At 33.6% G+C, this 27,500-nt stretch overlaps 1 protein-coding gene across 3 annotated transcripts in view; it reads left to right on the top strand.

Annotated features, from left to right (window-relative positions):
• The window catches only part of LOC131937875 (uncharacterized), a 44,073-nt gene that overhangs the window by 9,616 nt on the left and 6,957 nt on the right, over window positions 1-27,500 (top strand). Inside the window, exons 4-7 of one of the 3 annotated variants that reach the window (XM_059295572.1) lie at window positions 1,692-1,891; window positions 4,521-4,746; window positions 5,328-5,444; window positions 6,984-7,219. In XM_059295572.1, the coding sequence (XP_059151555.1) occupies window positions 1,692-1,891; window positions 4,521-4,746; window positions 5,328-5,444; window positions 6,984-6,988 (548 nt within the window). In that variant the 3' untranslated portion in view covers window positions 6,989-7,219. Of the gene's footprint in view, window positions 1-1,691; window positions 1,892-4,520; window positions 4,747-5,327; window positions 5,445-6,983; window positions 7,220-21,222; window positions 21,325-24,858; window positions 25,023-25,485; window positions 25,709-27,500 lie in introns of those variants that run through there. The other 2 variants (XM_059295571.1, XM_059295570.1) reach the window with 2 other exon arrangements.

Raw genomic sequence — 27,500 nt, 5'->3', positions numbered from 1 at the left:
GCAAAGTGCGAAACAGTTTGGATTTTTTACGGGCAAAAAGAAACATCCCAGTTAATAATCTAACCTTGGTTAGTTTTTTTTTATTATTAAAATAAAACGTATTACATGGCCCACAGCGGCCCATGTGAGCCTTTAGGGGCCGAAACTGAAATTTTTGTTTGCAGCCAAATCACACCCTACCAGGGCGCCAGCGGACCCGCTTGATCAATTTAGTGAGCGTTAGTAACGCCTAATCCTATCCGTTGTCTATCACGCGGTTTAGACTCAACGTAGTCGCCATAGCGCGCACGGGAAAGACCGTGGCGCTAAATGTCATCCAGCCGGTGGGCCTCCAATGCCAATTTAAATCCCCCCTCCCCACCACCACCCACCCATACCACCCCTCTCCCACCCCAGAAACCTTATCGGGAGTATTCATCAACTCCCTAAAGTTTTATGGCATCCGGATAAAATGCGTCGAACCGCAATTGTCTGTTATTTGTGTATACCGTACATATAGAAACATCGCACCCTCCGGTGGCGCCGCCCTTGCGAAAATAAAAATGACTTTTTACAGAACCCTTCCCCTGAGTGTTCTAATGAACTCCCCAAAGTTTGATGGTAAACGGGTGAACGCCGTGAAACCGCAATCGACGTTTATTTTTATATACATTATATTGAGAAAATCGCACCCTCCTGTAGCGCCGCCCTTGCGAAAATAAAAATGACTTTTATACAGAACCCTTCCCTGGAGTGTTCTAATCAAGTTCTGAAGTTTGATGGCTATCGCATAAACGTTGTGATACCGCAATCAACTTTTATTTTTATATACCATATATCGAGAGAAAACAAGTCGCGCCCTGCCGGGGCGCCACCCCTGCGAATTTGAAAATGTTTTTAGCGCAGAAACCTCCCCAGAAATATTCTCAACATCTTCCCAAAGTTTCATTGCGATCGTGTGAACGGTGGAGAAAAATCGCACCCTCCCGTGGCGCCGCTCTTGCGAAGTTAAAAATATTTTTTACAGAACCCTTCCCTAGAGTGTTATTATGAACTCCCCAAAGTCTCATGGCTATCGGATGAACGATGTTTTTTTCCGCAGAAACCTCCCCAGGAATATTCACAACAACTTCCCAAAATTTCACGGCGATGTGATGAGAGGTGTAGTAATGCATAAAAGACAGACAGACACACACACAGACACACACACATACACAAACATACATTGCTTTATATATATATATAAATAGATAAATATATATATATATATATATATATATATATATATATATATATATATATATAAATATATATATATATATATATATATATATATATAGTCCCCTCAGTATTTTCTTGTTTTAACTACAAATCTTGATTTTTTTCGAAAAACTCGACCATATGATGTAGAAAAGCACTATGTGCAATCTCCACATATCTACGTGACTCTAAGTCATCTGCTTCCTATCAAACTTTTTAATTTAACATTGTTCCAACTACAAGTTGATGCATTTGGCCAGTATAATCTTGTTGTATGTCAATTTTATAATATATATATATACATACATATATATATATATATATATATATATATATATATATATATATATATATATATATATATATATATATATATATAAAATTGTACTGTTTTGATGTTATGATGAGATTAAACTTAGGTTCATTGTCATTTCATTTGCAAATATTTACAGTTTCACATCACTCTATAGTGGAAGCAAGCTTAGTTGCACAAGATCCAACTTTAAAAATGATTCACTGTACCGCTGATCTCGCGGGAGTTCCAGATACGGCAACAGAGATAGACAGAATGGAGTTGTTCTGGCAAAATAAAGATTTCGATCCAAACTCCTATTTGAAGTATACATTAACTACATATTGGTATTCCCAACGGGTACGTGTATGGTTAAAAAACAATTACAAGTCAGTATCTCTTTAGATTATAATTTAAGCTTTACCTAAATAAACGTGCTTGATAAAATGGTATGAAGTTATACTTGTATTAGTTGATCATATCTAGTATACTTTTTTTTTTACCTTTGTTTAACTTTTCCAATATGCTCCAAAGGATAAAGTTAATTTTGAAATAAAATATTTTTAGTATTTTTGTTGTGAAAACATAACCGTTTGACAATCCTTGATAATCTACCACCTTTTCCCCCTTTTATCCACCACTTTTATTATTTCTTTTACAACTACATTGTAAACATATTGCCGTCCAGCAATGCACCTGCTATATCTAGTATACTTTTTACCATTTTTGTTTTACTTTTTCAATTCGGTCCAATTGATAAAGTTTGTATTTTAAAAAAATAATTTAGTATTTTTTTAAAAATAATCTAACCGTTTGACATGCCTTGCTAATCTACCACCAGTAGCGTTCGAAGGTGGGGGGAGCAAGGGTGAGCTGCAGGTCCCTCTACGAACATTTTTAGGATAGTGGCGCTTTTATCAGAGAATATTTAAATTGAATTTAAAACAATACACACACGTAAAACTTCCAACATTACTGAAACTACGAACCAAATAATTGTTATGTTATGTACCCTAAGTATCACATCTATCTATATACTACTAAAAGTCAAGTTTGTTTACATGTTTGAATATTTATTTGTTTGTTTGCCTGATTGACTATTGTGATATGTTCGACTCTATCTGGAAAGCTGTAAAATAGTATGCAGGTAGAGAATAATTTTTTAATGCAGACAGACTGTTGATCACAAATTTATTTAAAGACGTTAATTAATTTATTGATTTATTCATAGTTAAATTAACCGTATTTTTTTAAAAATGTTAATACTTTGAATAAACTTTGTGGGGATAGTGACGTCCCTTGATGTGTTTACATTTTTGGTACAATAAAAATGGCGGACCCCATCATAGACTTTGTGGCCCATTCAAAAGTTTAACGCGTTACAAAGCTAATTTTCTGCCGGCTATAACTTAAACAATACGTCCTTTTGCTGTATTTATTACGTTCCAACACTTATATCAATTTTCAACTGTCTTTTTCATTTAGTTTTACGGTAAATTTCTCTAGATCTAAAGATCAGCTATCGAAGGAAATTTATGAATCTAGCCTAGATCTAGATCTAGCCTAGATGTAGGTCACTAGATTCAATGTAAATTCTACATCTAGAATCTATTTCAGGACTTAATTATTTTATATAAATCTTTGTTTGGCTTATTTAAGATAAAATTTAATTTGAAAGTTAGTACTACTAGACTTATTTTTAGATCTAGATCTAGAATCTATACGCGTAAATCAAGTTGCATAAGGAGACACATAGTATAGTATAAAAATTCACTTGTGACGTCACGAGTAAATAGCTAAAATGGTAGCGTAGTCAGCTCTCATGCAGGAGGCACGGGTTCTAGACCAATATGTCAATGAAATTTTTTTTTTCAATTTTTTTTTAGATGTGAATGATAACGTTGCCTATCTGAACTTGGCAAGATACAGGGCAGGTAAAGTAGAGTTCATCTGTTTCTTTGTCCTAAGCATATGAAAGGATAGTGTGGTCAGATACATGCTCGGCTGGAATTGTTTTTTAAACGATAAAAACATGTTGTCTGAGACTTGGCAGGACACTGGGCAGGTGAAGTAGAGTTGAGTAGGTCACCTGTGACGTCAGTTTATGAAGGGATAGTCCGAAATCGGTGTTTTCGGTGTTTTTAAAAGATAAAAAACATATATTTGAATGTGGGGTCTGTTTTTTGTGACGATAAGTGACACTGCAGTAGCGTACCGAGGAGGGGGGGGGACGGTAGGGGAGGGGAGGCGGGGGGGGGAAGGGGAGGCGGGGGTGGGGAGGTGGAGGGGGGAAGGGGGGGGGGAAGGGGAGGCGGGGGTGGGGAGGTGGAGGGGGGAAGGGGGGGGGACGTATGTTTGGGCGCCAAAATGGTTTGGAAAAATAAATTGATAGGTTGAGGGGGGTTCAAATCGAAAGTTTGAGTGGGGGGGGGGTGCACATCAAAAGTTTGAGGGGGGGTTCAAATCGAAAACTTTGTCCCCGGGCGCCGGGAAGGGTCGCTATGCCTCTGAGTGACAGACGTGATGTTTTTTGATGGATGACCCCCGAAACCCACAGTTATCCAACGGATGACGGGTATTCTAGTTTTTAATAAAATCATCGTAAGTAGATCTGTAGTCTACTTCTCGTCTTACTTATCGTCGCCTATGTCAGCGCTAGGCATGTACTGTTCACAGAGGCCTATTAACTTTAGCTTATAAGATCAGTCTAGAAATGTAGGTTAATTGTTTACGTTAAGTGTGCCTTGTAGTATACCATTTTGCTTATCTTTTATATGTCAAGATTAGCAGGGGGGGACTGCTGGTCCCTTGTATGTCAGCTTATCTAGAACATTACCTTCTTGTACAGATGCACCTATTTATAAATTGATTATGTTAAATATCAATATGCAGCTATATGCGGCGGGAAGTGTATGGGGATGGGGATGGGGGCGAGGAACGGAATAAACCATAAAAAAAATTCTCACACAATACATTTATTTGAGCACAGTACCCAGACTTAAATTCAATCAGGCCTAATGGAAAAAATCACTGGCGCTTGCATCGGGCTTATGAAGACTTGAAGCCCAACAAGAGATTGACCAAAGATGCAACAAAGCTTGCTATAATAATCTATGGCCTACAAGCCCAAGACGCTGGCTGGTACTGTTGCAGTGTAAATTACTTTGACAAAGATGATGTCAATCGTTTAGCACACAGGTGTCATTATTTATCAGGTGAGATGCCGTCCCTCTAATATATTATTCCGTATTATTAAACCATTGTTCAAGAATTAAATGGCTTAATATAAGCTTTTTTTAACGTACGTGATTTTACATTAATCGAAATATTATAATACAACACGACCTTATTATGCATGATTTCATCTAGGAATGTAGATGAATAGCTTTTATGACAACCAGAAAAATAAAGAATTCATAAAATGCCAAGTAAACAAACGAAAATATTTTTTTCGGGATTAAACATTTGCTTCCATTTATATTTTAGTCTGTTGTTGGGTTTAAGAAAAAAAAAGCAAAAGGAAATTCTAAGGTATAATGGAAAACATCATGAAAAATTATATTTAGATATTGCTTTAAATGTCTGAAGCAAATTCTAGCCTCTGACGGCTAGTTTTAAATTATATAATATAGCACTTTTATGTATTATTTAGTAATTAAACACATATATATATATATATATATTAAATAAAATTGTTTTCTTCTAAGATCACATCTTAATGTGATATTCTTTCTATTATATTAAAATGTTTAATGCACTTTCTTCATGGGAGCTAAATGTATTTCCGTGTGTGTAGATTCACGTATTCAAGCCATAAAACACTCCAGAAACGGGAGCTCAATCAAGAGAGTTACCGAAAATCTAATCTTAGGGTTGCTGATGTTTTCATGGATTCAGCAACACATTTATAGGGGTAATATATATTTTTTTTTATAATCAACACTTTTTGAAGAGTAGGGCACTATTATACTTTATACAATTGTAATTGCATAATTTAGAGTATGAGCTGTAATTGACGTATTGAATAGTATGAGTTATTCAGCGCATCGCTCAACAAATGAGATAAAGGACCAAAAAAAGGTTACGACACTAAGACTAAATAAACTATACTCTCGACATATATATATATATATATATATATATATATATATATATATATATATATATATATATATATATATATATACCTATATACTACTAAAACTCAAGTTTTTTTACATGTTTGAATATTTATTAATTTTTTTGTTTTTTTTGTTTGTCCGCTTGGCTACAGGAGAGAATCTGCACTATGTGTAGAGATGTAAAATAGTATGTAGATAGAGAACATTTTTTGTTTTCAGAATGATTGTTAATAACACATTTTTTTAAGACGTTAATTAATTTATTGATTAACTCATTGGTAGTTTAACCATATTAATCCAAATAGTTTAAAACAATGACTTCACTTAGAGTGAATAGTGACGTCACATGATTTAGTTACTTTTTAAAACAAAAATGGCGGTACCATCTAAGATTGAGTTGCCCATTCAGATCTTTAACGTGTTATAAAGCTAATTTTCTGTTGGCTATAATTTTAATAATACGTCCGTTTGCTATTTTCATTACGTTGTAAAACTTATATAAATTTTCAACAGTCTTTTTCATTTAGTTTTACAATAAATTTCTCTAGATCGACAGTCTAAAGATCAGCTGTCCAAGAAAGTTATTTATAGATCTAGAATCTAGGTCGAACCAAATTATTTTAAAATCACAACAATGTATTGAGTTTCTTTATTAAAATATTTTAGTCCTTAAATATTTGATATATAAATCTTTCCTTTTTAGCTTCAGGGATCATCTAATTCAAGAATACAAGTGATTTATCTATCTAGGTTCTAGATCTAGATCTACCAAGCATACAGCAAAAACTAGACTTAATGAAAACAGTCGTAGAATCTAGATAAATTTATCTAGATCTAGATAATAATGAGAAATATACTAAACTATTTCAGACCTTCATTATATATATATATATATATATATATATATATATATATATATATATATATATATATATATATATATATATATATTTATTTATATATATATTTATTTGTTTGTTTAGCTATGAAATTGGCTAAGTTAAGTTAAAATTTAATTTGAAAGATACTAGATCTAGATCTAAATCTAGGACCTAGATGCAAGCAAGGCATGCCATTATCATAATTTATTTAGCAAACTATCGTAAATTATTTGAAATATATAAAATAAGGATAAGAAAGAATACAAACCGGTCATACCAATGGCAAACGGAAATACAGATACACGACCTAGCGGCTTATATTATATATTTTAACCAATGTAGGTTTAAGGCAGTAAATAAGTGTGTATATTGCTTCTTTTATCTTTAATCTTTTAACTCAAAATACACGTTTAAATTATGTATTATTTACAATTACTTTTTATATTTTAGGTTAATGATTTTCTTGTTCCTTGCCACTAAACACCTGGAATTGTTATCTACTAGCGATATCTCATAGTGTGTTATAAGGAATCCATCAAAGCCCTAACTACCAAAGCTTTGAATTTCACTGGACACAAGATCATGCAAATTAGCTGAAAACAATCAACGCTACCGTAAATAACATCTTTGAAAAAACATAATATTAGATAAAAGCATTAAAATTTGTAAATGCCAATAAATCAAGTTTTGATTAAATTTAGTTACTATCATTATTTAAGATGTAAGAATGTCTTGGTGCGGTGGTGCTACGCTTTTTTTCCAGTTATATTAGGAACACAGTCAAAGTAGTGCTCAACATGTTGTGCCTGTCTAATTATTTTACGTGTTGTTTTATATTGCTTGATATATTATAATGCATACCATACGTTTCTCTTTTTAAATAATATTCGCTATTCAACATGTTTGTGCCCATAACACATGGGGCAGATGCAGCAGAATCCATATGTTTTCTTGGCATATGAAGGGATAATGTTGTCAGCACTATTTCGAACCGCATTTATTTTTGTTGTTGGATTCAGGAACATTCTGCTGACTTGAAACCGGACTAGAACATCGAAACTTTCGGGTTAACAGTCTAGCATTTTACTCTACACCAGGCCGCACCCTTAAGTTTGCATACTAGGTGTGATTGTATAGCCTAAATAGATTATACTTTTTTTTTTCTTAGAGTTATACGATGAGAAGGGACGGAAGAGCTATGTTACTCTCTACCTGAATAACGACATGAATGCATTTTGTTAAAAGAATTTTATAAGCAAGGCTAATTATCCTTCTATGCCATATCTTTAATTTGTATTAACTATTTTTTCCAGTATTTTCTTTGTATCGAATTAGCGACATATTCTAATAAGCGTCAGAAATAAATCCAAAATTAAAAACTACCACAGGCTTTAAATTCATGATCTGTAAGAGTGCATAACGAGGGTATAGAGGACAAATGCAGTATGTCCACTTTTTAGGTCAAATCGATGTACATTTATACTGAACTGTAAAAAAATAAAAGATACAAGAACACTTAAGTACAATGTCAGAAAAGTAGAATGCAAATATTTTATGAATGTTTAACCATTATATTTTGCACTGTTTTAATATTGGAATGTGATTTATAAACTTATTTTCTCAGGATGATTTTTTTTTTGGAAATACTGCGTTTGTCTTCTATACTCTTGATACATTTAATGAAACATATTTTATTTTTATAAGATAGGATAAATCCGGCTTTAAAGAACTGGTCCACTGTCCCCACTCAGGCAAAAAAAATCAATCATTCTTAAATAAATGAGTTCACCTTCTTTGGTTAGCTGATAGAGTGATCGCTAGTACATGCTATTTGTATCGCTCTTTTTATTATCGACTTACGTTATTATTAAATTTAATTTCTAACCAGAATAAACAATATTTATTTTCGCATTGTCAAATGAGAACAATATAAATAAAATTACGAGATTATCAACAACGACAGGCAAACTTAACCTAACCTAACAAACATAAAGAACAAACAATAATCGTGATGAAAGTAAAAGCTTATAATAATGAAATTAGACAAAGATTTTACACTTAGTAGTTTTTGAAACACGTCTTACAACAGCGGAAATCGAAAAACTTTGTGGCATAAACGGGAAAAAAATATCTTGAGGTTTTATCAACTAGCTATATGTCTCATCTTGTGTTATCAGAAAACCGAAAAAGCTCTTAATTTTTTACAAGATCGTGAAAAATTATTAAGCATTACAATTTGAAAACGTAAATAAATGAAGTTTTGATTCGTTTTATGAGGAAGATTAATCGTCTTGACTTTATTTTATTTCCATGATTGTCAATGAATAGGTTTGAAAATACTAAGTAATTTTACAAAATTTTCTTACGTCAAATTTCTTTATTTAGATCGGTGTGCTAATATATGGTTGGCAGAACCTTAAATGTTTAGGTGCTGGCGACATAAATGAGAGAATTTGAGGTCTTGCTGTGTTTTACTACGCTGATGTAAATATATTTTAAGTTAACTACTCATTGACAAAAGCAGTAGTCGACGTATCGTTTTGGTTTATAGTATTTAATGAACGTTTAACATGAAACCTGCTTATAAACCGTTCTTAGCTACCATAAAGAAAATAACAATGTTTAACCCTATAATGCATACTTTTGCCATATGGCAACGTACTATTGTGAACACACATAAATCTTTAACTTTACAGATACACATTAACTATAGTGTTGCATCATTTATTAAAATCTTCAAAAGAAATTTTTGTTCCATTTCCGATTTCGCTTTTGTGAGAATGTTGACCAACTGATCACCATGGAGGATGGTATTTTTTAAATATTTTTTTTTTCATAAAGTACTTCCTACTTCACTATTAAAAAAAATTCATAAAAAAACGTTTTAATAACAAGCTTTTATGTACTAATGCACTGAAAAGTAGAAAATAAATTATAGACTACTATTTAAATTACTATAAAGAAAAGCGTGGGTCACTTTAGTACTTTAGTACCTATTTTATACCTTTACTAATATTTGAGAAGAGACCCACGCTTTTCTTTATAGTTATTTAAATAGTAGTCTATAATTTATTTTCTACTTTTTAGTGCATTAGTACATAAAAGCTTGTTATTAAAACGTTTTTTTATGGGTTTTTTTTCAGTACTTTACATGTTTTATTTACAACGAGCCGACCCGCGGCGTATCATACGCCGCTATTTAGTTATTTTATTTTCTACTTTTCAGAAATTCAAAATTTGTGAATTCGACAGTACCAATGCTGCCACTGAAAGTATTTGCTTTAAAACACTAACCCCCCCCCCAACCCCTACCCTACACCCCCAACCCCTACCCTACACCCCCCCCCCCCCCCCCGTGAATAGCAGCCTCCTCTTAGTTACCTCCTGTAAGTTTAAAATCGTTTCAAACTAAATTATTTGCCCATAATAGCCGTCAACAAACCCAGCTCTACGATTTGTAAACAAAAAGCGTGACCACAGCTCACCAGACAATGTGGGGGTGGGGTGGGGGTGGTAGTGGTGGTGATAGAGAGAAAGAGAGGGGACTGCAAGGAGGCGCTTGCAGCTTGTTTTCTAACGGCTCCCAGAAGAGAGTTATATATATAGATAGTGTTACATGACTAAAAACCATTGCGCGTCTATTGAACGTGATGGCGCAGCTATTCAACCTGATGGCGCAGCTATGGAACGTGATGACGCGTGTGGTGTGGTTGGATAGACATGCCTATTCATTCGGTCCAAATTTTAATTAATTAATAAAAAATTAATTAGGCATCCAATTAAGTCAAGTTTAGTTTTAGATTGCATTGTCTTCATGTCTTGACCCACGTGCCAACTGTGAAGCGTATCGGTCAAGTAGAACTGTCCGAATTTTCACTCCAGCGTTTCTATCTAGACTGACCGCCCCCCCCCCCCCCCAAACGAAATGAAATGTATATAATTTATATAGAAAATATATACTTTTAACAGTGTCCGCCCCCCCCCCCCCCGAAGAAAGTCTACCGCCCCCCCCCCCCCCGGAAAATTTCAAGTGCCCCCCCCCCCCCCGGAGAAAAAGTCTGGAAGAAACACTGGTAACATACGACATGCAGGATTTTTTTAAAAATTATAGACTCTAGAGTAGTCTAGATTCTAGATCTAGTTTCTTTTATTTTATTGTGTAGTTGATTGTAGACTTAAGAATTAGGAATTAATTACTAAATTAGGCCTATTAAATAGGCTACTTACTTTAAGACAAGTAGACTAGAATATTTTCAATATCAATCAGTGACGTAGCGAGGTCGGGTGTTACCCGGTGCGGCACCCCCCAGAGGCGTAGCGACCCTTCCCGGGGTCAACTTTCAATTTTTCAATTTACGATTTGCATCCCCCCCTCAAAATTTCGATTTGCACCTCTTAAAAGACTATTTAACACTCGAATTAATCAATTAAGTGGAATTATCATTTTTTGGGTATATATTGCTATTTTTTTGCATTAGTGTCACCCCCTAAATGGTGTCACCCGGTGCGGTTCGCACCCCCTGCCCCATATCGATCTCACTATGCCTCTGACATCAATTTATATAGAATCTAGATTATTCTAGATTTAGTGGAGTTGAGTGTAGTCTTGTTATAGAACTTAAGAACTAGATCTGGAGGTAGTGAACTGTAGTAATTTAGATCTAGAATCTAGTAATGTAAATTATGCAGTAAGTGTAGATCAAGAATCTAGACACAAACTAGATTCTTCTAGATTTAGAATCTAGATTCTACGAAATTTGTTATTATTATTGGCCTATTTGTTAATTTATATTATCAGATAATTGTGGTAAATGAAAGTCAACACATCTAGCCTTACAAAATGCCATGAATTTAAAATATATTATCACTTAGCGGAATTTTGGTGAAATGGAAATTTAATTTATTGATGATGTGTAACTTATTTATATTATTCCTTTGGAACTGATAGTAATAAAAAGTTAATGAAAGTTTTATCCAATTAATGTTTCTAAAGCCTTGCATGAACTTAATTTAAATATATTTAGCTGCCCAGATAAAGAACCCAATGAATTTTCCAGAATTGGCTTGTCATTTGACTGATGGTAACAAAGAGAATCACCCAGGGTCTTTGCTGATAAGAAAATCTGAAGACGTACCTTATTCTTCTATACCTAAATTTGATTTGTCTAATGAAAATATTAATTCAGTGACCACTGCCAAAGTTATTTTACCATTATTTCATACATCATCTTCTGAAATGTTGTTTTCTATCTCTAAACCTTCCACAATTTCTTCAAGAGATATTTTAACATCTTTACCTACTTCCCACAGTTCTTATGTTCAAAATTTGCAATGTTCTGAGAAAAAAAAGTAATAATAAATTTGTACCCAGTGTTTTAGTTTCAGCTCTATTAAAATGTAATCACTCAAACAATTTCAAAATTAAATGTTTCTTATCCCATATGAAAGTAGTCTGTTTTATTTAAGAAAAATCACCTTTAAAAAAATTTAATGTTTGGATGTCAATAAAACATAAGGACATGGACTGGTTTGTGGGTAAGCTTTTATACTTAATGTACAATGAAGATTCAGTTTTGATGTCAATATAGTTGCTTCTGAAAAAATTAAACTATAACTATAAACAATAGCATTTATGTAAATATCTCAATGGCAGTTCAGTATACTCATCATTGATTTCAAATAACAAAACAGAGCTACAGTTTTAAAATTTAAAAAAATTGAAAAGAATTTCATAAATGGATGTTTTTTAATTACTTAAAACAGAAGATGCATAAATACAGCATTACAAAGTATATAATTTATATTTGTTTTCATGGACAATCTTTAATTCTTAATTAAAAGTTAACTACAGCTTCCTTGTGTCTAAAATTCCACATCCATGCTGTTCCATTTACCTAGAAATTAAAGAAATAATACTTTAAACAACTTTCAGTATTATGAAAAAATTAACGATTGATTAAAACAGTCAAATATAGCAGTTGAAGTTGAATTAAAATTCACCTGTTTCTGTGGCATTTGCATGTAACAGAGTGTACAGGTATATACCCAGCCACCTTTAATTTCCCTATCTTGAGCCAAGGGGTCATCCATAAATGACGTCACGCTTTTTTTGACGATTTTTACCTCCCCCCCACCCCTCCGTCACACGTCGTCACAAAAAGCCAGATCCCACACCCTAAAATGACGTCACACCTCAACCTACAACCCCCCCCCCCCCCCCCTCAAAATTGCAGTTGAATTTTTTAAAAACATCGATATTTTTCCAAAATCTTGTCTAAACTATTACAATTTATTAAAACAGTTATCTAAAACGCGAAATAACGTCTAAAATTAGTTTTCTAACATTGCTTTTTTATAATGTAAAAATGTGACGTCGCAACATCTGACCCCCCCCCTCCCCCTCATCACACATCGTCACAAAATTACGGACTCCCCCCCCTCCCCCCTACGAGTGTGACGTCATTTATGGATGACCCCCAGGTACTCATGAGAGCTGGGTGGACTTAGGACATCATACTAGGACTAAGGCCAGGGATCTGAACTCTAGTCTATTGGGTTAGAAATGTGAAAGCTACTGTCTGAAAGTCCCACTATTGGGCCATATCAAGCACTGTTACATAAATGAAATCAATAATTAATAGTTACATAATTAATACGTACAGTAAATAATCTTAGTAGCAGCATATACTTTAAGAATTAGAACACTGAATTATTTTCAAACTTGGGCTTAAGCTGAAGAATGGCTTATTATAAAAAAAATTCAGCTCACCTTTAGTTTAGCTCAAGATCAGCACCTATAGCCACAGTCACGTGTGAGAAAATTGCTTGGCAAGTACCTAGAGAATTTGGATATTATAAATTATTAAGTTTATGCACATATTATATTAAAATAATTATTTAACTAATATGTGATATTATATATATAGGCCTTTATATAAGATTTCATTTAACTAACTACTAACTAAACTCTATTGTAGCTTGATGAACATCTATCATCTTGCTCTTCTAACTTACTACTTAGAAAAGTAGTAGCACTACTGTAACAATTTCAAACTAAATTTATTGTAGATTTCTAGATCTACTAATTGCAACACTGTAGTCTGTAAGCCCTAAATTTAAAATGTATCTAGATTCTAGATCTAGGTCTCTAGATGCTAGTCTAATCTAGATCTAGTTACAGTCTATTTAATTTATTAGAATCTAGAATCTAGTACCTACACTCTACAGTAGTCTACAGCAGTGGCGTAGCGAGGTCGGGTGTCACCCGGTGCGGCACTTAATGGTGTCACCCCCCCCCAGAGGCATAGAGACCCTTCCCAGGGACAAACTTTCAAATTTTCGATTTGCACCCCCCCCTCAAACTTTCGATTTGCACCCCCCCCTCAAGTTTTCGATTTGCACCCCCCCCCTCAAACTTTCGATTTGCACCCCCCCTCGAGTTTTTCTCTATATATTTTGCTATTTTTTGCCTTGGTGTCACCCCCCTAAATGGTGTCACCCGGTGCGGTCCGCACCCCCCGCCCCCCCCTCGCTACGCCCCTGGTCTACAGTACTCTACTCAGTAGACTACTGGCTACTGATCTAGTAAATAGCTAGAGTTGATCAAGTCTAGATCTAAAAAAAATCTAGATTTTATTAAAAACAGGTTAGCCTCACTAACTCTTTCTAAACTTGACTAATAACTAGGGCACTAGGGTAGGTTTTATCTAAACTAGATCTAGACTATAGGTTCGATTACTACTTACTTAGTCTAGATCTATTACTAGTACTACTACTACTAGATTCTAGTAGTACTAGATTGAACTAGATTCTATACTAGATCTAGATTAGAACTGATTAGTTAGATTGACCACATTCTCTTGTTTACGTAAAATTTAAATTTTAGATCTAAACATTTGTATTTAGATTTTAAACTTTAAATCTAGATCTAGATTTCTAGATCTAGATCTACTAATACTACTATCATGTAGAAATCTAGCTAGAATCTAGATCTACTATCATCTAGAAATCTAGCTAGAATCTAGATCTAGTCTAGACTTTGTCCTTTGACAACAATGTTTAAATTTAATAGACTAGACCTAGATCTAGCTAGATTACTAGACTCTAAATCTAGATTAGTACTGATTACTAGATTCTAGATCTTTTTAATTAATAAGATGTAGAATTGTAGATAGATCTAGAAGATAGCTAGATCTAGATAGATTCTAGATCTAGATTCCATCTAATCTAGATTCTAGTCTAGATCTCAAGATCTAGAGCAAAGACTGTGTAGCGTAGTAGACTCTAGAGTCAGAGTAATGTCCCCTAGCCTTGGACAAATTATCAACAAAAGAAATAAAATCAATAGTATATTGACATTATTGAATATAGATCTACTTACCGCCACAAAACTTTTATATTCAGAAATGCATACACATGTATTTGTCCCCATCCATATGAACAAAACAGCGTTGAAAGTTTTTACAATTGTTGCATTTCTGGAACGTTTGATGATTTTTAAATCTTGAAGCGGGGCCTACTAACAAATAGCCGCCATGTTTTTTGTTATCATTGGGAATCCCGTTCACAACACTTGATTTAGTTCGAAAACTTTTATCTCTCCCTGGCTAACCAGACTCGAATTAACGCGAAAGAACGATAACTTAAGCTCAACTTACAAGCCCAATACCCCATTAAAATAATAATTAAAGACTAATTAATATCAACACTTACAATACTGTTTTATTATATGTCTAAGAAATCCATATCAGACATTTTCAACCTATGATTATACGATAGTCCATAAACTATGTCACGTTTTTTCCTCACCCCCTCCGCTATTCAATTTCTACAAAAAAGCCAGATCTGCCGCGCATAAAGTTTAACGTGGCAATCTGTAATAGATTGGGATTTGTGAGGTCAGGGGAACTCACTCTTCTTGTATTAGTTATATTTAAAATGTTGTTATTGAGTGATGTCCCTTGTATTTATCTATTGTTACTTCCTGTTCCGGTCTGATTAGGTTAGCCGACAAGGCCCAATAAAATGTATATATAAACAGCATGGCTTCTCGTCAGTGTGTTATAATAGAACCACTCCAATCTACCTCAGTTGGCGACAAGGATAAATAATCCACTAGAAAGAGCACCTACTTACTCAAAAAGAGGTTTGCTAGAGCATATTGGCTAAGTATTTCTAGAATAATGGCGCTGTATGGCCAAATAAAAGAATTTGATTCGAATGATGAAATCATTCATGATTATCTAGATAGGTTAAGCTTTTACCTTGAAGCAAACAACGTGACGATAGAAGCCAAAAAGAGAGCTGTTTTGTTAACAGTCATAGGGCCTCAACAATTTAGGCTACTAAAGGACTTATGCGCACCAGCTAGTCTAACTACCAAGAGCTTTAACGAGCTGAGCAAATTGCTAACAGACCACCATGCGCCTACCCCATCAAAGTTTCTATGTCGAGCTAGATTTGACGGTAGAACTCGTCAACAAAACGAGTCAATATCAGAATATGTTGCTGCTCTACGTTATTTAAGTAAATTTTGTGAATTCGGCGATACGCTGTCTGACAGACTATGTGAAAAGTTTGTGACAGGTGTAAACAGCCCTGATATTCAAAGAAAGTTGCTGCTCGAGTCAGATCTAACATTAGAAAAAGCAATACAACTTGCAACTTCATTCCAGCAGTCATCAGATGCGGCGAAATCTCTTACGCCTTCAGAGATCCATGCAGTAAACAGCAGGTTAGTCAACAAACACCAACCCCATCAGAGCATTTCAACTTATGCTAAACAGCCTGCACGTTTAAAGCCTAGATCTAAATCTAGTAATAATTATCAAAAATGTCATCGATGCAAAGGTCCCCATGCATCTCATCGATGCAAGTTCAAGCCTGCAACTTGTTATAAGTGCAGTAAGCAAGGTCACATTGCCAAGGCCTGCTTTGCAAAGTCTTCGTCTGTTGCTAAATCTAGCCAGTCAAGACAGTACCGCAACCAAAGGCAGCACTATGTTAACTCTCACCAAGACTACCTAACCCAACCAATGAACCACTCTACCTGTGAAAATGCTCAAACTGATTCGCAGCCGGATTTCAACCTGTTCTCTGTGAAATCAATAAGTCATGCTCCCATCAATGTACTAGTTAATATCAACGGTAAGAGCATCAGCTTCCAACTTGACACTGGAGCATCTCTAACAGTCATCACAAAGAAGGACTTTGACACTGTCACAGGAGGATCAGTGCCTCTACAACCATGTCACAAGTGTCTAACAACATACACTGGTGACAATGTTCCGGTAATAGGAGAGTGTATGGTTCATGTAAGTTATAATGGTCAAAGTGTTAAACTTCCTCTTCTTGTGGTTGAAGGAAATGGACCACCATTACTAGGTAGGAACTGGTTAAGTGATCTTAAGTTAAATTGGGAGAGTATATGTTCATTGAACAATGCAAGAGAATCTAGTCTTACATCAATAGATAAAGTTATATCTGAAAATGAAAGTGTTTTTGGCAATTCAGGTTTACTAAATGATAGAACAGTGAAGATAAGCATTAAAGACACAAATCCAAGATACTGCAAAGCTATAGTTCCACCTTATGCAATGAGGAATAAAATTGAAAATGAGCTAAGTAGATTGGAATCTAATGGCATCATAAAGAAGGTAGACTATTCCGATTGGGCAACGCCCATTGTGCCAGTGTTAAAGAAGGATGGTTCTATAAGAATTTGTGGAGACTACAAAGCCACACTGAATAAGCAAATAGAGCTAAATAGGTACCCTATTCCTAACATTGAGGAAATTTCTTTGAATTTGGCAGGAGGAGACAAATTCACTGAATTAGACTTTAGTCATGCTTACACTCAACTAGAACTGCATCCAGATTCAAAAGTCTATACGACAATAAACACACATAAAGGACTCTACCAATATGAAGGACTATGTTTTGGCATATTATCTAGCCCTGGAATTTTCCAAGCTGTCATGGACAGTATTTTTAAGGATATTCTAAATGTTTGTGTTTACTTTGACAATGTGTACATAACTGGTAAGAATGACACTGAACATCTTAAAACACTTGATAAAGTATTGAAAATAGTTGGTGAAAAAGGTTTAAAGATAAACAAAGATAAATGTCAATTCATGCTGACAGAAATTAGTTTTCTTGGTTATATATTAAGCAAGCAAGGCATCAGACCTCAACCTGAGAAAACAAAAGCCATTAAAGAAGCACCCAAACCTGAAAATACCCAAAAACTAAGAGCTTTTTTGGGCTTGATAAATTACTATGCAAAGTTCATAGGGAATCTGTCTGGTAAACTATCACCACTGTACAAGCTGCTACAGAAAAATGCAACTTGGCACTGGGATAAACAACAAGAAGCTGCTTTTAATACAGCAAAAGAAGCTTTGTCTTCTGACACCTTACTAACTCACTATGACCCAGGGAAAAGACTTATATTAACATGTGATGCTTCACCAGATGGTGTAGGAGCAGTCTTGTCCCACATGGATGAAAAGGGTGACAGACCCATTGCTTTTGCCAGTAGATCTTTGAACCAGGCTGAGAAAAATTATTCTCAGTTAGATAGGGAAGGCTTAGGCATCATTTTTGGTGTTAAGAAATTTCATAAGTTTCTGTTTGGTAGGAAGTTCACCATCTTTACAGATCATAAACCATTGCTAGGTTTATTTGGAGAAAACAAAACCCTACCTGAGCATGCCTCACCAAGAATTCAAAGATGGGCTATCACACTAGCCGCATACAATTATGAATTGAGATACAAACCTGGATCTGAGAATAGTGCAGATAGTCTTAGTAGATTACCTTTAAAAACCAAAGTCTTAGTTATGTACCAGAAGATGTATTTGTTCTCTTCACTATCATGGATAACTCCAATATAGATGTGAATGATATTAAAAGAGAAACACAAAAAGATGAGTGCTTAATAAAAGTATATGAGTACTGTAAGAATGGTTGGCCTGAAGAGTCTGTGAATGATGACTTAAAGCCATATAAAATAAGAAATAAAACCCTTTGTGAAGATAATATAAAAGATGGAGAAGATGCAGTCCATTATCAGTCAGAGTTGCCTAAACAAAGTACTTGTAACTTAATAAATGATTATGGTGATATGGCAATTTCAAATGCTTTTAAAGAGAATACATTAGTAAGAAGGAATGTGATCATCAAACAACTTTGCTAACATCATTAGCACTTACAGAAACTAAAAGAATCTAAAAGGGTAACATCAAAGGTAAATACCAAACAGAAGAAGCTAAATGTGACAATGAAAGAGTAAACAGGTTATTAGCCAAATACCGCACAACTCTTCATATAACAACAGATGTTGCACCATGCGAATTGCTATGTGGTAGGAAAATTAAAACTCACCTTGATCTACTACATCCAACTGTTCAAAGGTCTGTTTCCCAACATCAACATACACAAAAAGTAAATCATGACAAATCATCCATTGAAAGAGAATTTGGAGTTAATGATAATGTGTATCTAAGAAATTATGGGAGAAAGGAAAAATGGATACCAGGTCAAATTGTTCAATGTACAGGACCTGTGTCTTATAAAGTAAAAACAAATGATGGACTTATTGTCCGTAGACATGAAGACCAGTTAAAAATAACTTGTGCAGATAATAAGTGTGAATCTATCAATCCCACCAAATCTGATCAGTTCACACCAACTCAGTTTGTTCCACAACCAAGTTCTGTTGATATGAGTGAACTAAGTTGTCTAGAGTCAGAAAATGTAAATTCTGGAGTTAATGATTTAAATCCTAGACCTCCTGAGATAGAGAATCCAGATGGTCATAATCTTGAGTCACCAAATCAAAAGCCACTGAGAAGGTCAAGCAGGACAATCAAAGTCCCAAATGAGTTAGACCTATGCTTTTAAGGGTCAAAAGGACTTTGACATCATTGTTTTGTATCTTGATTATGTTGTAGCATATTGTGCATTGTTTGTAAGGATGTAATCTACCATAGTGTTCATGTTACAATATATTTGGTGATTATAGGATACTGTCAATTGTTCTATTGAGAGATGTGTTGTGTTTACTAAGGGTAAAGGGATGTAATAGATTGGGATTTGTGAGGTCAGGGGAACTCACTCTTCTTGTATTAGTTATATTTATAATGTTGTTATTGAGTGATGTCCCTTGTATTTATCTATTGTTACTTCCTGTTCCGGTCTGATTAGGTTAGCCGACAAGGCCCAATAAAATGTATATATAAACAGCATGGCTTCTCGTCAGTGTGTTATAATAGAACCACTCCAATCTACCTCACAATCATTAAAACAATCTTTTTTTTTGTAATTTTCAAACATAAATACAGCGCAATAGTAGCCTATATTTTGAGTACGATTGTTACTCGATTTTCTATCGAAACACATCTTAGACCTCAAACACAGCTAAAGTTGCCGACTTGACATGCTCAATCATCCTTGTCTGTGGTATTTCTGGTGTAGCAGCGGTTGCCGGACTGAACATGCTTTTGCTGGAAGCTTCCAATAGCTATTACAATGAGCCGCATAAACAAACAAAAGTCTAGTAATTCAGCACACAACTAGGGCCTACTAGTAATACTAGTATTATTTGAATTCTACTAGAATGTTATGACAAGTCTACACTACAGTGTAAAGTTCATCAATAGAAGTGAGCTCAATGTGTTTAGGATAGCCGTATTGGCCTACTGTTTTCTGTTTACTGATTAAAATTTACCATAGAGATCTATACTATATGCAGAGGTATGGACTATTACTAGTCAACGGGAATACATTACGTAAAAGCTAGGTATTGTAGACAAGACAGTTTATTGCAATAAATACAACTAACAAATTAAATCTTACTACTAAAACTAGGCTTTGGTAAGATAATGAAGTATACTAAATCTAGTAAACGAGTCTGCAACAGCTACCTTTATTCTTATTATTCTTCTACTACTAGAAATCAACATGTAATTACAATATTTCTTACGTAAACCATATGTTAACCATCTTATAAATGTGTAAATATCCTTTTTTGAGTATATTTCGATAATTAATTATCAAAATAATATGTATGTCACTCCACATAAAAATCTGCAGTTTCCTAGAAATCCTAACAAAAAATGACCGTGTGCCCTGACGGTACTTATAAGTCCACTTGTAAACATCGATCTAATACAGAGACAATTTGATTAAAATACAACAAGACATTGGAAATGGCGACACACCAGAAATTTTCCAAAAACACCGATCCCTCAAACTTCCGGCGACTCAGGGGAAATAATACTATTAATTACATCATTAATTATTTGAAACTCGTATTAAATTCAAAATAATACAGGCACTTAATTAAAGTGGTACTTGTAAGTACCGTTAGTAGATAAAGGGTTATATGCTTAGGGTTATTAGCTATTTAGTTATTTCTTTGCTTTGTCACTAATATAGTTGAATGTGTATTAAAGCACATTGTCTTTTGACCAATAACTATTTTATATAATATTTATCTACAACAAGTATAACATTTAAAAATATAAGCCTACAATTCACGAGTAGGCCTACTAATGGCTTGCTTTTTTTTAAAGCGTGCATTTTTGTATTATCCATAAAATTGGTGCGCATTTCACACATTTGCATTGGGTCTTCGAGTTCAAGATTAAAAACGGAAATAATAATTAAAAACGGAAATAATAGAACACAATTACATTATAAACATGAAGAGATAGGGAACAAGCAAACATGGCTCTGATTACATTAGCATTAGCATTCCTGTGTGTCTGGTCCATATCAGCACAAGGTAAGCTCATAATTTTGGTCTATAATTCTTTGACAAGAAATTACTACTGTTGACTTAGTTATACTGTATTTAAATCTAGATCTAGATCTAGTGTTGAACTTTCACAAGTAATGTCTACCAATGGGCACCAGCGAGTTGACAAGATTCCTTCCGTAATGTTGTTGACATGGAATAAAAATGTGCTTTTTTAGATTTAGGACCGTAAAAATAATAAAAGATAAAATTTTATTAAAAACTTAAGCCTAAAATTAATTCAGAAATTTAATACTTTTAGAATCAATGCTATACAAGTTGCAGATCCAGAGAACTTGAAAATAATTTGTTGAGTTTTAGGCTACATTTCTATTTATTTTCATCAAGCCTAAGTTATAACCCGATGTTTCACTTTCGTAAGACAAATATTGATTGGCTGTACAGGAACTCCGTGATCGATTTCTGGCAGCCCCACTTTATAGTTTTTTTGTTTACAAAACTTTGCAGATCAAGTTTTTAAATAATAATGCAAATATAAACCCCATGACCTATTTTTTTTCTATTTTTAGCTTACAATGTGTACAATAAAATTTATGGCGGCCTATCGAATAGCAGGATGTTTTTGCTTTTTTTTTAAATATTTATTTAGTTACCGAAAATATTAAAAACATCAAATACACCCAATCTTTAGTAAAGTCCAAAAAAAAACTAGACAGGCAGGATTTTATTACCATAATAAATTGTAACTACGCCGTGCAAGATTTTTAAATTAATTTATGGACCTCTCAAATACCTTTGAGACTTTTCTCGCTGATGTCCATTGGGCTAAGGCAAAGGATGAATTAATTGCATACAAAAAATGTCAAGAACTTACTTACATAATGTTCAACCTTTGCTTTTAACACAATCGCTTTTTAATTACAAAAATAATCTGAAAATATTTTTACAATTTTTATACAAATCAACATCATTTTGTAATTCTACTGAGGTTCAGCTACAAACTAGTGAAAAGGTATACAGTTAGAAAATGTATAGACATTCGTCCACTAAACCAGCAACACATTCAATTGAAGCAAATGTAAGCATTAAATTAGAATTAATATAATCGCCAGAAAATGCGCTAAATCCAATCAGTGCTTATCTGAAGAGACTTAAAAATGGTTCCATATGTTTGTTACCAGAAAGTATATTTTTTAAAAACAAAATTGAACATTTTACATTAGTGAAATAAGTAAAAAATGACTTCCGGTTTTATTAAAGCTTGACATATTCAAAAAAATACTTAACAGCAAAATAATAATACATAGAAAACACTTTTATTTTTAATTTTGACTAATAGAGTCAGTGAGTTGTAGTGACAGGGGTGATATATTATATTATATTATATAAATAAACCACTAGGCTAATTAATATCAACACTTACAATACTGTTTTAATATATGTCTAAGCAATCCAGATCAGACATTTTCAACCTATGATTATGCTATAGTCCGTAAACTATGTCAAGTTTTTTTTTCCTCACCCCCCCCCCCTCCCCTATTCAACTTCTACAAAAAAAAAGTCAGATCTGCCGCACATAAAGTTTACCTCATCCATCCACAACCCCACTTACCATACATATTGCTATTTTGTTTTTAAAATAGCGATTTTTTTTTTTAAAATATTTTAGTCCAATGTGCTCTGCCAACAATTTATGTAAGCCAATTGATAAATTATTTTATTGCAATTTATAGCATACGTTTAAATAACGACAAAAAGTTTAAATCCAATTTCTAAACATAACGGTTTGAAAATGCAAAGCAAAATCGTGTCATCGTACTTTCTTAATAAAGACTAAAAGCTTAAATCCAGTTTCAAAACATGACTGTTTAAAAATGTAAAGCATTCAGCCTTATGTCGCATTCGGGCAAGTGTCCATTGGGGCGTTTGTCGCATTCCGGAAAGTGTTCGTTGGTGCGGTTGTCGCATTCGGGCAAGTGACTATTGGGTATTTTTTCGCATTCGGGTAGGTGTCCTTTTTGGAAATCGGTCTTCAGGAAAACGGCATTCGCACTAGTGTCTTTCGGGAGTTTGTTGTAGACCCTATAACCCGTTAGAAGTCAAATATTAATTTCATTAAAAAAATGTATCAATAAAGATTTGCTATTTATATTTATCCACCTCTAAATAAGTTGAAAAGTGATAATCAAACTGGATAACTAAAACTATTATCAAATCCTACATCTACTTTTCTACTAATATAAAAAGTTGATAATTATATTAAATTTGTAAGTTAAAACATCTACGACTATTGACACTTTTTGGCTCTACAGACTATTAATAAATCTCCAGTATTTTATATGTTAAAAGATCACTACATAAGACTATGAGTATACAAAGTAATATATTAAAATAATTAAGAAGTTTAAAAATAAATCAGCTCTTAACTTTTACTCTTCGATTCTGTTATTTCTATTATTATTATTCTTAGGGGCATCAAAATAATATAATACTACTACCTTTCTAGATCTGATTCAACTCAAATTTTGTATATTATGCAATGTACTATTTTGAAAACTATTAATAACTAAATCTAATTTTCAAATTTTAAAATGTAGCCTTACTTAACCTAGCTAACTTTATTGAATTTACATAATTCTATTAAGTTTATTTAGTATGATTATATAGACTTTTCAAGCTAATTTATGATCATTTACTTTACTTTAGCCATAATCTGCGCATACACATCATACTAACGTTACCTGATACAAATAGAGGAGAGTCGTGAAATTGTGTGATAAAGCAAAATTGCAACAGTAAAATATTTTGTTCATTTTGGACCAAAACGTACATGTGCCAGCTGAAAAATAAAGCAAAAAATTAAACTTTGTCAATATTTTTCGTCCGCGCCAGCAGTCTGTGAGTTAAAGCTGTAAAGAGTTTTCCATAAAAAATTATTTAGTATCTTCACAATCCTTTGAATAGAGTCGACATTTTTAGCATAATTTTTAAATTCCCTTTATGATGCAACAAAATTATTTGTGTATGATTTGTGTTCATTTTAACGATTTTGTAAACACATTTTCAATTGTATCACGAACTCGTTTTGATGACAATGGGGATAAGATGTCCCACTTCTAAACAAGCCAATCAGTATCTCACATATAGTTTCATTTTAATTGGAGAATTTGATTTGTTGGTTTGTTTTTTATTTGTTCAGATATTTTTCATAATTTTCCCTGATCCATGACTGTTACACTTTTCCTGAATGACTCACTCCTTACTTCCTATGTACAACTTCTCCCATTTAATGATCTAATCAGACAATGAGATCACTAGTATCAAATTACACCATTAATAATCATAAATCTTTATAAATACAAAAGAAGACACGTTGAATCTTATCATATGTTATTTTTAAATGATTTATAAGCTTCAAATCAAATACAAATTGAATAGTATCATAATTTGTTTGCTAGAATGTTTTAATATAAGAGACCGTGGCGACACGCATAACGGGATTGCTGTTATCTATATCTGTAACAGCAAAAGGGTGCATGTCTAATTTTTATTTTTATTCAGTACTGCATAAATCAATAGTACCAAAAGAAGTAAAGAGAGATTCAGAAGTTACTGTTTTCTGTGATTCTGATCTTGCCGGTGTCCCTGAAAATGGCAGTCCTGAAGGCATTTATGCGTTACATCTGAGTTGGAACAAACAATTCTTTTTAAAGTTCGATACCGAGGTAATTTAGGTAGACTGGATGTCCATATTTTAAAATACGTTTGGTACTTATGTTTTAATTGGTCTTGAAATAATAATCACTAAGAATTGTTAAATAGCAAATGTCATACTTGAATATTACGAACAAAAAGAAGAACATCACATACAAATGTAAACATGGACTTAAAAGTAAACATATATATGTGTGTGTATGTGTGTGTATATGTGTGTGTAAGATTATTTTTCTTGTTATATGTTAGGAAGTTATTAAAACTAACGGAGTAACAAACATAAAACAACATATTTAAAATTGTTTTTAAGAGAATGGATGTATTTGGGTTCAACAGCTATTACAAAAAAACTTAGGATGAACAAAATAGTATACTATGCAGGTGTATGTGAATACTTTTCTGTAGTATTTAAGATATTAAAATAATACAATAATTTCATCAAATTTTTCATTGTAAGTTGTTATTTTTGCATAGTCTCCTTATAGAATTATACCTGGTCCAAACTATCGCTGGCGTACTAGGATTTCTGGAACGTATCCCATAAACGAGTTTGGATTTTTCGATAGGGAAAAATTCAGGCTGGAAATCGATGTGATATATCTCAAACCCGATGACGAAGGCGAGTTTTGCTGCTCTAGCTATATCGTCAAGGACAAGAAAGTACAATTGGCTTCAGAACGTTGTGAGGACTTTATAGGTTGGTTTCTTTTATTAGGATGTGTTTTGTTAGTATCAATGCACTCATTTTTGTAATATTATTGAATACAATTTCAATTTACATAAAACCCTAAAAAAGCTTTAAAAAAAATTTAAAATAATATGTAACATATTGGTATATTTCATTTTTACTCTAAACGTATCAGACAGTTTTTGAACATATACTTTATTCTTTAATTGAAACAAGTGACTAAAATTCATAAGTTTTTCATGCTTTGATCAAATACTTTTGGATTTTTCTTAATGTCCACCAATATTATGTTTTGTCTTATTCGGAGTGTCCTTTTTACTTTCTCGTATATACGAAGTAGGCCTATAGAGAAAGTCTTGTAATCGTGCAAAAAAAAAAAAAATCGAGATTTTTGCAAATCTCGACGATTTACACCTCACTGATACGGAAAAACATAATTTTGCAATCTTGTCCGTATGTCTGTGTCTGTGTGTCTGTCTGTCTGTGTGTCCGTGTGTAAACACGATAACTTGAGTACCGTTACAGCTAGGTTGATGAAATTTCATAAATAAGTATTTTATCAAAATCGTAGATCCGTATCAACTTTCGAGCAATTTCCGATAACCGAAAGTGGTACTTTTTCTACTTTCTATTTTTCAAAAGCCTATAACTTGAGTACTATTTGAGATAGATAAATGAAATTACACATGTAATCTGCGTCTGCGTCTGCGTGTGCGTCTGCGTCTGCGTCTGCGTCTGCGTCTACGTCTACGTCTACGTCTACGTCTACGTCTACATCTACATCTACATCTACATCTACATCTACCTACATATACCTACATATATCTACATATTTCTATCTATATCTATCTATATCTATCTATATCTCTCTCTCTCTCTCTCTCTCTCTCTCTATATATATATATATATATATATATATATATATATATATATATATATATATATATATATATATATATACATATATATATATATATATATATATATATACATATATATATATATATATATATATATATATATATATATATATATATATATAAATCCGTATATATTTGTGTGTATAAATGTATGTTGATGTATTGGATTTTAAATTTAAATTTAAATAAACCGGGAGTGATCTCCCCTAAACTTTCTCGAATATCCTAATATAACACTACGGGGGATGGCTACTCGGGATATTGACTTCTAGACATGATTTTTAATCCATTTTCAATATTCAAACTATTTAAAACGAGAAAAATGACCCGTTGAAGAAGGATACACCGGGCGCTAGGTTGATAGTGTTGTCTATTTTCTCTAAACTAAAACCACCCCCCCCCCCCCACACACACACGCACCCCAAATCATGTCTACCGTTCCATTCAACAAAATATAATTATATACTTTTTCCAGTGTCCGCCCCCTCCCAGAAATTTCTACCCCTGCCCCCGAAAATTTCAAGTACCCCCACCCCTCTCCGGGTAGGAAAAAGTCTGAAAGAGGAACTGGTCGCATTTGTAGATCATACAAACTAAAGGAAGAACCTGGGCGGGGCTTCGCCCCTACAGAAATAGAAGCATGAAAAGAGCTGTGCACGCTAACACTTTTTAGATTAGAAAAAGTTCCTCTTTCCGGGGAGCAATAAGTCTGAAAGAAACACTGGTGCTTAGCCACTACCCGAAGAATTGCACGCAAACCACCTTTTAGATTAGACACATTAATTAGACGGTAATTGTATTATAGAGTATCGATGAAGAAATTTCTTTTGATTTGGGAGGGGGGGGAGCTTAGACGTTCTTTCGCGAGGGTGGGGCTTCGC

This window comes from Physella acuta, unplaced genomic scaffold (assembly GCF_028476545.2).
Source record: "Physella acuta isolate Inbredline_101_S28 unplaced genomic scaffold, ASM2847654v3 ptg000224l, whole genome shotgun sequence".
Classification (NCBI taxonomy): domain Eukaryota; kingdom Metazoa; phylum Mollusca; class Gastropoda; family Physidae; genus Physella; species Physella acuta.
This window is presented reverse-complemented; position numbering and strand designations above follow the sequence as displayed.